This window comes from Anas platyrhynchos, chromosome 1 (genome assembly GCF_047663525.1).
Source record: "Anas platyrhynchos isolate ZD024472 breed Pekin duck chromosome 1, IASCAAS_PekinDuck_T2T, whole genome shotgun sequence".
Classification (NCBI taxonomy): domain Eukaryota; kingdom Metazoa; phylum Chordata; class Aves; order Anseriformes; family Anatidae; genus Anas; species Anas platyrhynchos.
This window is the reverse complement of record NC_092587.1, coordinates 43,699,961-43,715,160: the sequence shown is the minus strand read 5'-3', so window position 1 is coordinate 43,715,160 and position 15,200 is coordinate 43,699,961. Positions and strand designations below refer to the sequence as shown.

Below are 15,200 nucleotides of genomic sequence, written 5' to 3'. Positions count from 1 at the left end.
AAGATACTTACATTTGTACGGCTGCAGATTTCACCTCATATCCCTACATGCTTGTTCCTCTCTTATTTTTAAAGAGCCTTCTTCAGCACATGAAATAATTAAATAAATTGAAATCCTTCCTTCTCTTGGGCAACTTGACATACACATGATTCATACTGGTTCTTCATGAAGTGGCCAGTACCACACAGATTCTTACTAAAAGCCAAGAATACCAATCAGATTTTCAGTCCTCTCCTTCTCTGTTATTTCTGCCACTGGAACACTGAAGGAAATGACTGTGAACACTTATTTTAATGTGCAGAAAGACTTGAGACTAGGCCTATACATCTTTTTCCTAACAGAGGATAATTCTCTCTTTGAGCTTGTGATTCACAGAGAGATGCTCCCAAACAACATTTGTCACGGTCACTACTGTCTCCTGGTCCCACAGAATCAGGTGGTGTCTAGTTTCTTACTGCTCTGAAGGCTGCAAAACTATCAAAAGCTACAGCCTCTTTAGCATCTCTGTGGTGTTCATCAGACCTCCAAAGCTGCAGACTCCTGGAGGTGACATATGCCTCCATAAGGGCTTTTGTTTGCGGCCATCAAACAGCCGCCTGCTCATATAAAAGGTACATGATAAAGGATGCAAAAACAATGTCCTCACCAGGTCAGGATTGAAGTTTTTGCTGATCAGTCTATCCATGACCTAGATTTTCCTTCCTATCAAACAAGAGGGCTCTTATGAGACGCTCTTTGGGTTCATCTTGCTCACCTAATCACAGAAATGTAGGCTGCCAGAGAACCACATGAGATCATTTACTGCATTCTTCTGCTCTGAAGCAGGACAGGATAGAGAGAAAAATACCGAACAGTGCAGGGTCTGTGTGTCCTCCAGCAAATGAGCCTCACCAGCAAATGAGCCTTGCCGTGTCTCACCATGCTAATGATTAGACAGCTCCCTACATCTATAACTGAACTATTTCTGCTTGAAAATTTAGCAAGATTTCTTCTTCATCCTACTCACTGTGGACACAAAAGGCAACCGGCCATGAAGTCCTTTGTCAACAATGCTTTAGATGTCCAAAGATGTATCTTTTTCCCCTTTCTCTCTCTCTCTCTCTATTTTTTTTTTTTTCCTAGATAAAACAAATCTTATTTTTCCATTTTACTTTCCTCAATCCTTCTTCCTTCCTGTGGCTCCCTCCTACATCCTGAGGGAACCTTTCCTGAGCACAGATGTGCATAACACATCTCCGTGGTAAGCAGGGAACAGGGTCACACAAGTTCATTGATTTAGAAAATCACCTTATGTGGACTACGACCCAGGCTGAACACAGCTCTGGAAAGCCCATGTGGCAGCAAGCAGTGGGACCACTTTCCACCCTGTTGCAAGGTGGCAGTCACTGAGACTGCCAACAGAATGTCACAGCAAACAGCCCCATTCCCAGGGAGCACTAACGTGTTTAGTGGTGTAGGGGAACAGGCTAGGAGCAGCCTGTCTGTGAACTCCTAATCATGGCTGCACCGATGGCTACAAGAAGCGGAACAGATGCTACTAATTGATTTTCAGGAGTTCAAAAGTCAGACACTGATAATTACAGGAGCAGCAGGTAAACATTTCATCTTCAGAGGGGGTGAGGGTTGGTATGGGCAGAGGATTAGTACATGCATCAGGGAGAATGAAGCTTTCAGCATAAGCTTCCCATCTGTCTCCTCTAAGATGTTTTGTAGTGGTACCCTGGACAAACCCATCATTTAGGGCTTTGCATACCCAGCCAGGAGCAGGAGCTACTGGGTTATTCATGGGAAGAGATGCCCTGGGAAACTTGTAAATCAAAGGGATCTTTTGGGCAGCACAAGAGGTTGCTGTCATTAGCATGTGGAGAGGTGCTCCAAATCCCCAGTGACACACCAGAGAGAAGAATCAGAAAAGCCTCAGCAAAATGGAAAGGCTGAGAACAACCGGGTGACAGAATTGATACAAAACTCACAATTCTCCTATGTTAATGATTATGCTTTGGAAGGGAAAAAGAAAACAAAACAAAAAAAAAAAGTGTTTGATGGGTAGAAATTAAAGCAGAGAAAGAATCTCAGAGAAAACCTCAGAGAAAGTGAGGTTTGTGTCATCCCCAAGGTCACTGGAGGAAAGGGAGGCAGCAGACAGGAGGAGCTGAGAGCTAATGGGACATGACTGCTGTGCGTTGCCTCAGCAGAGAAGGTGGATACGAGCAAAAGCTGGAGAGAAGCACCTGCCAGCTCTCACAAAGAGATCATGGACCCCAAAATACGTCATCATCATATGTGGAATTATAGGAGAGTAGAGGAGAAAGGCAACCAGTAAAGAAACTGGGTGAAAACTATTCCTACACAAAACACCACAGACACAAAAATTAGTGCAGTGCCTAGCCTTTGGCTCACCTTACAAGACCTCTGGCCCCAGCTCATTGCTGTATTGAGGCAGGGCCATGGGGTAGATCTCCTTCACCAGTACTCGCATGCCTGTCCCTCTATACTCAGTACAACAGAGGCATCCAAGCACCCCAAAACACACCTAGACTACATATGGCCAATGAAGCAAGAGCTCTACTAATCAGCTAATTAAAAGCTAGTGAGAGAAGGCATGTAGCCTTCTGCCCCTAAGGAACAGTTATGCCAAGAAGTGAATGAAGCACAGAACATTTGTTATCATGAGATGAATTGTTACTCATTGCTGAAATAGCAGAAGACCTCAGGATACTGCCCCTTTCCAGAAAATGGTTCTTCCATGATTGTCAGCTCTACAGGGCTTCAGTCTGTCTGAAGGACACAAGAGATTTGTCAGCATTAGGATCTGGGGACAGCTGTAGCTCTTCTGGAAAATGAAACCCTGTTCTGAAATAACTGGTCCTTTTTTCAAGATTTTTCTTTCCATATTGGGATGAAAAATCAAAATCTCGGCAAATTTCACAGATATGAAATATGGTAATAGGTTCATTCGCTGTCTGCATCTTTGCTGCTCAGAAAATGGAAGGCTTCATGCCTGTTGTAAAGCTTTCTTTATATATATATACACACCCCATGAGACATACACCTCCCAATCTATTTGCCATCTTTCAAGAATCATCTGCACCACCCCATACAGAGCAGCAAATTGTGCCATTTAATCCAGAGGAGACTAATAAAAATGATCAGAAGACTACAAAACATGACCTACCAGGAGACTGAACAAATTATTGTTTAATCTACAGCGGAGACTGGGAGACAACATGATAGAAGCTTTCAAACATACATATGGAAGATAGAAAGAGAAAGAGAATAAACAATTCTCTGTGTCCACAAGGGAGATGCCAAGTAGTAATGGGCTTAAACCGCATTCAGGGAAATCTAGGGTAGGCGTTAGAAAAACTTTCCAGAGTAAGGAGAAAGAAGCCATGGAAGAGATTGCCTCAGGATTTCACGGAGCATCGAAGGACTCTCAGAACAGGTGAAGCAAACATCTGTCAGGAATAATTTCAGTCTAGCTGATCCTTCCCTTGGGCAGAGGGAGGAACTAAATGACCTCTTGATGTTCCTTCCAGGCACAGCATCTGATAATGGATAAAAGTGTGCAGAGATGTAATTAAAGACTGAGCTATTGTGAAAGCACACAAGTGGACTGAATCAGTGTTTCCCATGCAGCTGCTTTCATCCTTCATCTCCTACTGCCTTAGTGTTTGGGAAACTCCTGTTCTTTGTGCAGTTTCTTCTGTGTATTACCTAGAAGGTGTTAGGACCAAACACCTTGCTAATTTAGCAAAAATAGTGAGACTTTGGATGATTTTACGCTGCAAAGCAATGCACTTACAAACTTATTTGGATTGTGTGCTAATAATATATGAATAATTTATGGTTTGTATCATGGCATTGCCTGGGAGCTGCTGTTAATGGCCAGCATTCCACTTTGTCTGACTCTGCAAACATGGAACAAAATTATGATCATTGCCACAAAGGGCTGTTTCAACCTTACATTTTAATGCTTGCATTTCAGGTGAATGGAGAAAATTAAGAACAAGGCTATGATGCTCCAGCTATGAAATGTATTTTTCTGTGATCAGAGCGTGATGGAGATGACTTCTGTGTTTTCCAGGAAGAAAACATTCAAACACCTCAGAGTTTGATTATAACAATCTGATCTTCCCACTGAGTGGGACCCCACTTCAAGGTAAAACATTTGTGTTTAAAAAATGCTAAGGGCTTTTCATACAACTAATACCATATCTCATTATGGTCTCATTTCAGTCCAGCTTCTACAAAATGAAGAGCTGTTCTGGCTTAATGCACACCAAGTGGTCCCCATAGACAGCAGGGTTCAGGCAGGTCCTAGGTCCAATCCCTACCACTCAAGCTCACCAGCATCTCTTCCACTAATTGTCTGTCTCAGCTGAGAGACTCCAGATATTCTCTCAGAGACTGAACAGGTTCTCTTACTGCTAATGGAAGACCCTGAGCCCTCACTGAGGGTGCAGCAGGGTAGTACATGTGAGAAGCAGGATGAAAAGAAGATTATGTTTACCTGTGCCTCCTCAGAGGCCTGCAATGCGTTCCAGCAACCAATTGCCCACAGGCTGCACTGCTAACATACCCTAGCTGGATTCATCTGGATTCATGGAAATCACTGCCTTGATTTCCTGCTATGATAGTGGAATTTTCCTGTGTGAGAATAAATCTGATGCCAGCTAGAAACAAATCCACTTTGCCTGGTGGGCTTTAGTGCAGTTATGCAAGGGGCAGAGTTTGACATGAGATACATTCTGGAGCAGCCCGTGCAATATCCAACCAGCCCGCCTCCAAACATGTCCAAGGGTTGTCTGCACATGCTATTGCCATGCTGTATGTTTCCCCATGCTCCTGTCCCACTGAGACCTCTGCTGCCAAGTACTAATGTGATGGCTCTTCTGTTTCCTTCAACACTTGCTCCTCCAGCCCTCTTCTGAAAGCACTTCTCCTGACAGCCCTCTATTTCTTTCTCATTTCTCCATGAATTCTTCATGACTTTAGCCATGCAGGATTTTTGCAAGTCCATAGAGGAGACAAGTAGCCAAGGAGAGAAGGGTTTCTCTGCCTGGTGGGTCAAGGGGACATTTTTCTAAGCCATACACATGATCACATCCAGGCTGAGCTCTGCTTCATATCTGTTGAGTGCTTTGCTGAATTCTTCTAATTTTGCTCTGACTTCTCACCTCCATCACTTTTTTATATCTTATAACTACCTCAAGCTACCCCAAGCTACTTAGCTGATTTAAACCCTTTGGGAATGCTTGTTCTGAGCCTGGACCACTGACACTTATGTGGGAGGTGAAATGAACCAAAGCTTTGCACTAACACAGAAATCCACACCATTTCTAAAATGGTGGTTTAGGTTACATGCAAATTATTCAAAAATATGCAAATTTAGATCTTTGAGCAACTTGGTATGATCTCATGTACACATTCTACCTAATGCACCATCCCATTGCGAATGACAGTGGCCAGATATATCAAGCACAGTTAACAGCTGCATATTACGAAGTGTGGCTATAGCTCAGTCATAGCCATTTAGCATACACAACTTCAATGCCTTCAAGCCACACAGAGAAGTATTTTCTGTCTCTGCCATTGAAACTCATGGCTCAAAGGAGGTCTTTTCTCTGAAAGGCAGGGAAACTTATGTTCAGAGGTGACAGAAGGGAAGCTGATTAATTCTTTATGCATGCTAATGGAAAAATGTAATGGCATCCTGCATGGAGATGACAGCAGCCTGGGTATTGGAGATACCAGTGGCCCAGGATGCAAGGAGATTGCCGACTCTTCATGAGTACAGAGGGCAGGAGGATTATTTACTCAGAGCTTTCCTCTATCCTCCTCCTGTGTGGTACAGTTGGAGAATTATCAAAGATATCCTACCCTCTCCCACTTCCTCTCCTTGGTCAGAAGGATGATCACCAGCTTGGGATGCATCTGGTATCCGTCCTCACTGAATGACAGGTTCCTGCCTTCAAAGGTAACATTGATCAGGTACCTGTAGGAGAGAGAAAAGAGCAAGACGAACATTAATGCTTGAGAACTGAACCCGACACAAGAGCCTGCCTTCCTGTCTGCAGTTTGTGTTAGGACAGTAGGAGCATACTACAAACAACTGTTGTCCAGCTGGGGACAGCAGAGGAAAATCTAAAAGGAAGTGGGTGGTAGAAGCAGGATAAATACTCCAGGAACTGGGACCAAAAGTTGAGGCAGCGCCTCAAAGGGCCTACATTTCCCCCATTTAGGACCAGGATAAAGAAGTGATGTCCCATGTTGGTGCTCACTGAATTCCTGAAAGCACAAGTCACATGCATACACATGTGCCCACAGTCCTTGATTTCCCCTTTCCACAAAGGGCAGAGGGATCCATAGCAATTAGCAATGTCAACATACTCCACAGCCTACATTTTGCTCACTGTCCAAGGGGAATTTCACATTGCATTTGAGGACAGCGATGGCCCACAGGTAAAGTAGTGGGTACAGCCTCCCCTGCTCAAACATCGAGGCAATGATGACAGAAGCTGCAGTGAGCAGAGGAATGAGCACCTGTGAGTGCTCTGTCCGTATTAGAGCCAGCATGCCTTAAGGGGCCCAATATGATCCTCTCAAGCAGCTTAGGAATAGGGCCAGGGGATGCTGGGGTAGCCCAGTGAACGTCCTTTTCCCTAGGGACAGAGTCATGTCATGTACTCTGCAAGATCAAACTACAGGGTGATCAGCCCTGCAGATCCCTGCAGCCAATATTAACGATTCCCTTTGTCTGGAAAGGCTCCGTTGCTTCTGTGCAAGGCACCCCGCTTTGGGCCATCTCATGTCAGCTGTACAAATGGACTATTAAACAGTCCAGGCTTCAGTCTCATTTATCCTCAGGCCTCTTCACTCAGCTCTGGCAGTGGGGAAGACCTTTAAGTGGACCAAGATTACAGCTACACTCATTTCAAGGCCTTTCTACATTGTGAGAGCATGTTGAAGCAGTGTTGCTGTAAAAGAGAATCAAGTCTATTGTTTTCTTAACTGTCAGACCATCCAGAATGACACTGTGGGGAAGAGGGGGAGGCAAATACACATTTCACAGTTCATTGGCTTATAAGACATCTCCGTGGCACTCTGACAGTTTCCCCTGTTCATATATTTCACTTCAATTCACAATCCTGTTGCATGAAGTAGATTTTGCCTTTGTACACCTGCTCTAGCACCAGTAGTATCATATCACTGTGAGAGGCAGAGGTGACTGAGCTGCCTGCAGGGCTAGCCCCAGGACATTGCCCACCCCTGCTTCGCCCAGTTCTCCTAAAATTACACAAGCAACGTTTCCATTGCAGACATGAGAGGCTATTCTGCTCTATTACACCACAACAATAGGAAATATTTCCTGATACCTAGCTTCAGTTTGTCCCTTGTGAACTCCATGTGAACCAATAACAGGAGGGTGGGAGAATGTGGCACTCAAATTTCTGATCTTTCAAGGGGTTCACACATTCCACCCATCTGAACACAGCACAGAGAAATCCCTACTAATGTAATAAAACCTTGGTTAACAGGCAAACATCTTCAAACAAATAGAAAAGTGGATCAAGATTTGAGCCGCTTCCTTTTCCCAAGTCCACTAATCAATGAAACTCACCCACTATTTCCCCATACACACTGTGACCTTCAGGGGATGTGTGCAGTGTAGGGAACAGCCATATGGGAGCCTGGGGTGAAACACTGCAACAGACCTATCTATTTTCAAAGGCAGACTATTTGGCATTTTCCAAAAGCCAGACCCGTTCAGCACCCAAACACTGAGCAAACCCCGAATCATCAGCCACCTGGAAAATCTTAGCCATGTAACCGTTTGTAATGGTGTAAAACAACCAGTGATAGCATCACACATGCTCTTCTGGCTCTCCCTTCCCAGCTGTTTGCATTACTTTGGTACAGTGAGTGCCAGACATAGACCGCCATGGGCATGTGCAGCCTACCAAACCTACAAAGGGCTTTGGCACTGAGAAAGACCTTCCAGGGGACCAAGATTACAGCTACACCCCTTTCATGACTTCCCTGCACTGGTGCTCAGAGTTAACAATGAAGCAAGGCTCTGAAGAGATGAGGATGCCATTAGCATGATGGGAATTGCAGCTTTATGTGTCAGTATTTAGAAAGCAGTGCCAATATCTAATGAAACAAACAGCAATATTAGACGGTTCTCGGTCCTCTTTCCCTTCCTACCCAAGAATGATGCCACTGTGGGAATCTCCCTTGCACAGCCTGACAAGAGTTCACATAAATCAGCATGAGAGATGACACAAGAGGGTGTCATTTCTGTTCATTTTCCACTGGAAAGATTAGAACCACTAATAATAATCAAGGAGGGATCATCAGTGCCTCCGATCCTTGGAGCTGCCTTGAGATTTACACTTAAAGCAGCACTAAAATCCCTCACTTTGCACCTTAATGACTGAAATTAGCCTCCAGATTCGGTACAATAACTCTTCAGAGGGTTTTCTCTGTAACCCATTAGCAACATGTTTACCAAAGTTTGAAGGAGGAGAGCAGAAAATTCAGCTCCTCCTGCAGCTTTCCCACATTCCCACAGATCACAGGGTCTTAAACCCTAGAATTCGGGGCAAGTGGCACCCAAGGAGTTGCAGGGCTTGCTCAGGTGCACTGAGCTGCATCCATCCTCCCTCCAAGAGCCCAAGTTGGTGTTGGGCAGCAGCAGCGGGTGGGTCCTGGGGGCATGGGCTTTCCACAGTGAGCTGAAGGCACACATGAACAAGCAATTTGCACAGCCATGGTGGCTACTGGCAATTCTATCAGGGATGCCGGATGGGCCTGGAAGGTAGGTCGGGGAGTGGGACAGGGGCAGGCTGGAGCCAAAGCATCAAGGCTTGAAGGACTCCCCGGCAGCGTGCTGCAAGGCAGCCCTGCTTGGATGGCTCTGCCCTCCATCACTGGTATGCCAGCATGATCACTGCCTGTTCTGGCCGGGGGGATTTATTTCCTCCCTACAGCCTACACGTGCAGTGGTCCCTGGAGAGGCAGCCGAGGGGCTAGGAGACTCCCTGACACATCTGCTCTAAGCCACACTGTGCTGAGGCACAGCACGGAGGCAATGGGCTATGCTCGTGGGTGAGGTAACGCAAGATGAAGCTGTGCCTGTAAAACGCAGCGAGGGCTTAATTTGTGATTTCCTGAGTGTATGCAGTTCCGAGATGGAGAGAGAAAGAGAGAGATTATTTTAATTAATTTCATTTGCTGGAATCACCTTTCGGCAAAGATTTTTGCTTGCACAGGTGTTTCTGAAGCCACTTACTGCAAGCACAGAAGGGTCCGACCCCTCCCCAGGCTGGCGGAGGTGCAGTAGCCACAATCCCAGCACAGAGCCGCATGGGAGCAAGATGCACATAACACTGTGGAAGCAGAGTGACATTGTGAGTCCCATGGTACAGATGAGCAGGCAGGAACAAAGCAGGATGGGACATGTCCTTGGGCACAAAGCAAGTCAGGCTCAGGGGGACTGGGCTCTGTGCTCTGACCATTAGGTAACATCACTCATCCTAGATGTGAGGTTGTCAGCCCTGTGAGCGAATGGAGAGTGTTTCCAGAGCTGGTTGGCATAGGAAATAGAGCATTAAAACCATATCAGATGGCCAATTTAGGACCAGCAGAGAGATTATGACATTTTAAATGGTTTCAGCTAGTGATGGGGAAAGCCTGGAGAGGCAAATGTGGAAGGCTCAGGGAATGTGGGGGGAGGCAGGGAGGGTGTTAACTGGGTCTTTCTCTGCCCTAGAGACAGCTCTGAAGGGGATGCATTTGAAATTAGCACAAACTGCTCCAACTTCTGCCTCCAGTGCACTGCAGGGAATCAGCTCCTCCTGAAGCTACTAAGCGTGTGGGCAAATTTGGGCAATGCCTTGGTTCAGTCCATAGCGCTCCCTGCCTCACATGTGCACACGCACACACACGTGTGCATGCACACGCACTCCCTTGTGCCCTGTCAGTGCTTGTTACACTCCGATACGACAAGCGGTCTGCCTGAAAAGGCATGATTATCCTAACATCGACCGCCTCCCCGAATAAGACAGGTCATATAAATAAACCAACCTCTCCACCGTCCGCATCAGGGAGTCGTCTCTGCAGCCCAGCACACAAACAAGGAATAAAAGGAGAAATGGAGTGCAGGCGGAGGGTGGGGATGAAAGGCGACAGGATACCTTTTCCAGAGAGGATTTGCAGGGTAAAAGGCAGATGGAGATTGTTGCAGGATACAGGGAGGGGGACACAGACTATCATCAGCCTCTTTGGAAACTCACAATGTGAAACACCGAGGCCAGTTCAGCAGCATAACAGCAGTGAGGGGGAAGCGGTGCTAGGCCTTTCCCCCAGAAAATCTGCATGGTAAAATAGCCTTTTTATTTCATGACAGGATTAAACAGCCACTGGCGAGAGCTGCCAGCGATGGGCGCAGTTGCCTGCCCAGCCCCACTTCATGCCCAGGGAAGAGCATGGATGGTGTGTTGCTGCATCCCAGCACATGTGCCCCACAGCTCCAGAGCACATTCACTGCCTGCTGCAGCTCCTGCCTGCCCCACACACCTGCTGCTGGACCAGGACAGACAGACAGAAAGGTGGGTGGGCTCAGTGGACAGGCAAAAGGGGGCTTAGGACTAGTGTAGTTATCTACAGATGGGAATTCTGATCTTCAGATGGCATGAAAACAACCAGATTGACAAACACAGGTTTAACCAGCACTAATTCCACTGTTAATAGCTTCTCTCATCTGAGAGACTGAAATAGTGTAGATTTTTTTTGTAATGAGAAAACTGCAACTGATCCCTTCAACTTCTAATTTAAACCTCCGTTCTCCAAACCCATGGGAAGCTTAAAATAATGCAGATATTATTTCTCCCTACTGTTGCTTGGCAGTTCTGTGGCTGCCTGTGCCTCCGAGGACAGCCAATATACGCACCGCAGCCACCCAGACCCAGCTGCGAGCACATGAGGTCCCTCAAGATAAGGCAGCCCCCAGGGAACACTGAATCCAATTGCTCATTCCCAAAAAGATGAGAATAGGCTCTTCACGGGCCCTCAATCAGACTTCCCCACCCCTGATACTGAGCCTGGCCAGGGCTTTCAAATGCTGTCCCATGGCTCCTTCCCCTGTGCTGCTCCTGCTGCTGCGGTGCTCATGGAGCTGTGTGAGGCGGGCACATCTGGCCACATCCGTGTAACATCTGGCCAATGTCAGGTATGATTTACAGTGAAAGGATTCCACGCAAAGGGTATGAGAGCAGCTGATTTAACATAATAAGGGGCATGGACTCTGTTCTTTCTGCGATTATGAGAACAAATTCAAAACAAAATAGACCAAAAAAAAATAGAAGCAGCCACTGACTGGAAAAATTAAAACTTAAAGGAATAGCATCTCGCTCTTTTTAATTTGCTTCTTTCTCCCTCACTGTCAGTGTTACCACTGACTCTGGGGAGATGTGCTGCAAGAAAAAAAAAGCTAGCGTAGAAAAACAAGACCAAACAAATTCCAAAATACGCAGGTATCCTACACCAGAAAATCTGTCCAGGCTCCAGCCATTTTGTGCTGCTGAGAACCAACCTGACCAGTAGGCTTAGAGAAACACACAGAGCTTGGGATTGTTTTCATTAAACAAAGAGGTTAGGAGAGCAACTAGATTAGGAAATATCCCTCAGGCTATAAGATAACAGAGGTATAAGAGATTAATATGGTTCCTTCTTGCTGTCCACAACTTTTTAGAAGAGAAGAGGACACGTACTGAGCAGGAGTAAATATTCAGCTAATATCAAAGGCGTGATACTGTTTGGTCTGCTGAGGTTCTGGCCGCTCACCTCTAGGAATGTTGAATTTTCTCAGTGTATGCTTCTAACCTGTGAAATACCTGTTTCTGGTGGAAGAGAAATTTCTGTTGATCTGTCTTAGCTGTTTCTCCATCATATTCTGCAAAGTTGTTTTGAAAACAACTTTTGAAATGTACTTGTGTGCTGAAACTTCCCAGTAACACCTTGCATATACAGTGGAAAGGTGAAAATTTTTCATCATTTCCCCCTCTTAATCATAAATGAAACGGTATTTACACTTTCCCTCCCATTTCATCTATTTATCTGCCATGAATTTGTCACTTCAGAAAGACTCTGAGCTGACAGTTCCTGGGGACTGCTAATATATCTATCTGCAGAATGTGCAGGGAGCCAGAGCAATGGCAGGGCCACTTTCCTACATGCATTGCTTGATCCTAATGAGTCAGGACCATTCCTGAGGATGAGAAGTTCACTTTCCACAGCCTATGCAGTCCAAGCTCCCTCCTGAAAATACTAAAAGGAAAGTCAAGCACTGCATCACAGGATTTTGCAGCACAGGCACCTGTCCGGTCAGGACGTGGGGATCACTACCCCACACTGAGAACTTGGGGTCAGCTTCAACCTAGGGCAGAAATGACATTAATGACACTTAGGTGAAAGGCTGTTTCTTCAGTGAGCTTCAGAGTTTTCAAAACAACCTTTTTTTTCCATGTACATAATACTATCAAGGACCTGATCTCGTTTGCTTTTCATCCTCTGCAGTCAGTGTCTTTAATAGAAAGGGGGAAAGAGATGGTGTCCATCAGGTCCCATGGCATTTCACACCCCTTTACCAGGGTGCTGCTGACAGTACCAAGGCCATCCTGTAAGTGCTAGGTCACTTGAAGGAAATACAGGTATAGGTTAGGATGAGGTGACCTGTTTATGAAGAAAAGGGAAGGACAGATCTTCATTTCCCCCGTTTGCTATGTCAGTCCCAGCAATATCTTGAAAAGTCAACCACAGCCAAATTTCTCTCACACACTTCCTGACTAACCTATTTTGACAAATGCCAGGGCCAGAAAAATTATCTATCAAAACCACCTTTTTAATGGGAAAGGGGGATAACAACTTGGCAACAACATTTTCTCATGAGGAGGTTAACATTTTGTCAGAAAGACAGAACCATGAGATCTGAAAACTGTAATGACATTGGACAGAAAATGAAGCTCCTGGCATGTTTGTGCCCTCATACCGTCTTGTCCTTTGTATGACACCTTCTACCCTTTCTTTTTTTGGACTAGAGTCCAAATGCATGTAATGTGCCACCATGAAAAAGTCCTGCAAGGGCTAGCACTACCTCAGCTAGGGAAGGGATATCACTGGAAATTCAGTCTGTTCAGTTTTCTAGAAAGAGAAATAGGAGCATAAAATTCCCATGCTCCTAATCACGAGAGAGAGCAAATAGGATTTCCATGTCAAAATATTACATTTTAAACCCAAAATATTTGATTTACAACTTTTGTTCAAAAACTATCAATTTTGCTGGCAAAATGACACAGTCCCAACTAGCTTGAGAATACACCTCTACACCTTCTGGCCTCACTGGAAATAAAACTGAAACAAGGAAAAATATTAAGAACATATTCTGGTTAAAGCTGAAAACACCTATAAATCTCAAAGGAAATCATCCTATTCTCAGAAAGTTTTTTTAACCAAAAAGCTTTGATAAAAATAAATATACTTCTGAATTGACTCATCAAACCTTTAAGTAATATAAAATAGCTAATAGAAAATAGCTTTAAGGTCAGAATTGTTACAGTGACTGGAAAAAATAAAAACTAAACATTCAAACCAAAGTGGTATCAAGCCACAGAGCTTTACTGAGTTACTGAACTCTTGCCAATTACTGATTAAGTATATTATTTTTAATTTCCACATTTTCCTGTCCTTCTTTATTCGTGAAGAATGGTAACATACCACTTTTCTCCAAAGCAAAAACATTGGAAAAAATATTCCAAGGTATTTCTCCTGTCAGAAAGGACTACCAATCTGCTGTGATAGATTTACATGGGGCAGTAAAAGCACAGAAAATTACATTTGTCAGAACAGCTGACAATAGGTCGTAATTAGGTCTTGGCATCTACCTAACAGGTCACTGATGGAAGCCATACTGCTAGGAACAGTCAAATACTGAAAGGTTAAGCACTGTCGTTCAGATCTGTTTATCCATCTTAGGGCATAGGCATACAAACATTCATAGGACAAGCAGTCATAGGACAGAAGTCACATGGGGCTCTTCACCTTGTGATTTTTCACCCAGGATGATTGTTTGTTGATCTTTCTTAATCTGTACTGCCTTAAAAAATATCCCTGTTGAACTGCTGGCCTCATACAGTGAATTTAAACACATAGACAACAGCCTTACTTCTTTCTCTTAATCATTTTTGGTCTAGATAGCTGTGGCCAAGCGGCCAAGTGAACGTACATCTCAATAGCCTCTTTCATTGTCTGAAGGTGAATTGTGTGCTAGAAGTTAACCATAAAGATATCTCCATATGTACCTAGAGTTCATTCCAGTTTCTGTCCTGGAAGTCAAGACCAATAAATGGGTGAGCACACCAATTTTCCTCTTGAGCTTTCAGGACTTTCTTGTTTGCAGAACCTCCCCCCAGATCTGCCTGAGAGGTCCCCCTCACTGCTGCCAGAAGCAAAGCAAGGCTAAAGTAACTGGAGAGATTGAAATAAATCCATTTATTATATTCTTTTGAACAGCAGACTAACTTAACTTTCTTGGCCCACTAAAAAATTCCGTTATTTGATGTTTATTGAGTGTTGAAAGCATCCAAAGTGTTTGCAAGAACAGAAATATCAGCATAGTTCAGCTGGAAGGGACCTACAGAGATCATTAGGTCCAACTGCCCGACCACCTGAATGCTAAACAAAAGTTAAAGCATGTAATTAGGGACATTGTCCAAATGCCACTGGAGCACTGAGAGCCATGGGGCATCAGCCACCTCTCTAGGAAGCCTGTTCCAGTTTCTGACCGTCCTCATGGTAAAGAAATTGCTCTTTAGAAAATTTAGAAAAATTTCTTTAGAAAAGAGTGAATTTGTGGCATTTACAAGAGAAGAGTCATTGCCTGGAAGGACACTTGGTCTGAAAACTGGATTTTCCTCAGTTCATAGCAGTTCTGTCAAGACGGCACCCTATTTGTTTCTCCCTTCCCCATCACATCTCCCAAGGGGAATAGATTAAAACAAACAAACAAATGATCACCCCTGTCAGTGACCGTGGAGGGGTTCATTTGAATTCTGCTGCTCCTCCTTTGTCAGAGGAGCTGCTCTCTGCTCACTCCCTCTCCCTTCCCTTTCTCTCCTCTGTGGGTTGATGTTTCCATG

General features: G+C 44.8%; 1 protein-coding gene across 1 annotated transcript in view; it reads right to left on the bottom strand.

Annotated features, from left to right (window-relative positions):
* The window catches only part of GRIN2B (glutamate ionotropic receptor NMDA type subunit 2B), a 200,043-nt gene that overhangs the window by 69,227 nt on the left and 115,616 nt on the right, over positions 1–15,200 (bottom strand). Inside the window, exon 5 of the mRNA XM_021267270.4 lies at positions 5,884–5,998. Coding sequence (XP_021122945.1) covers positions 5,884–5,998 — 115 coding nt within the window. The remainder of the gene's footprint in view (positions 1–5,883; positions 5,999–15,200) is intronic.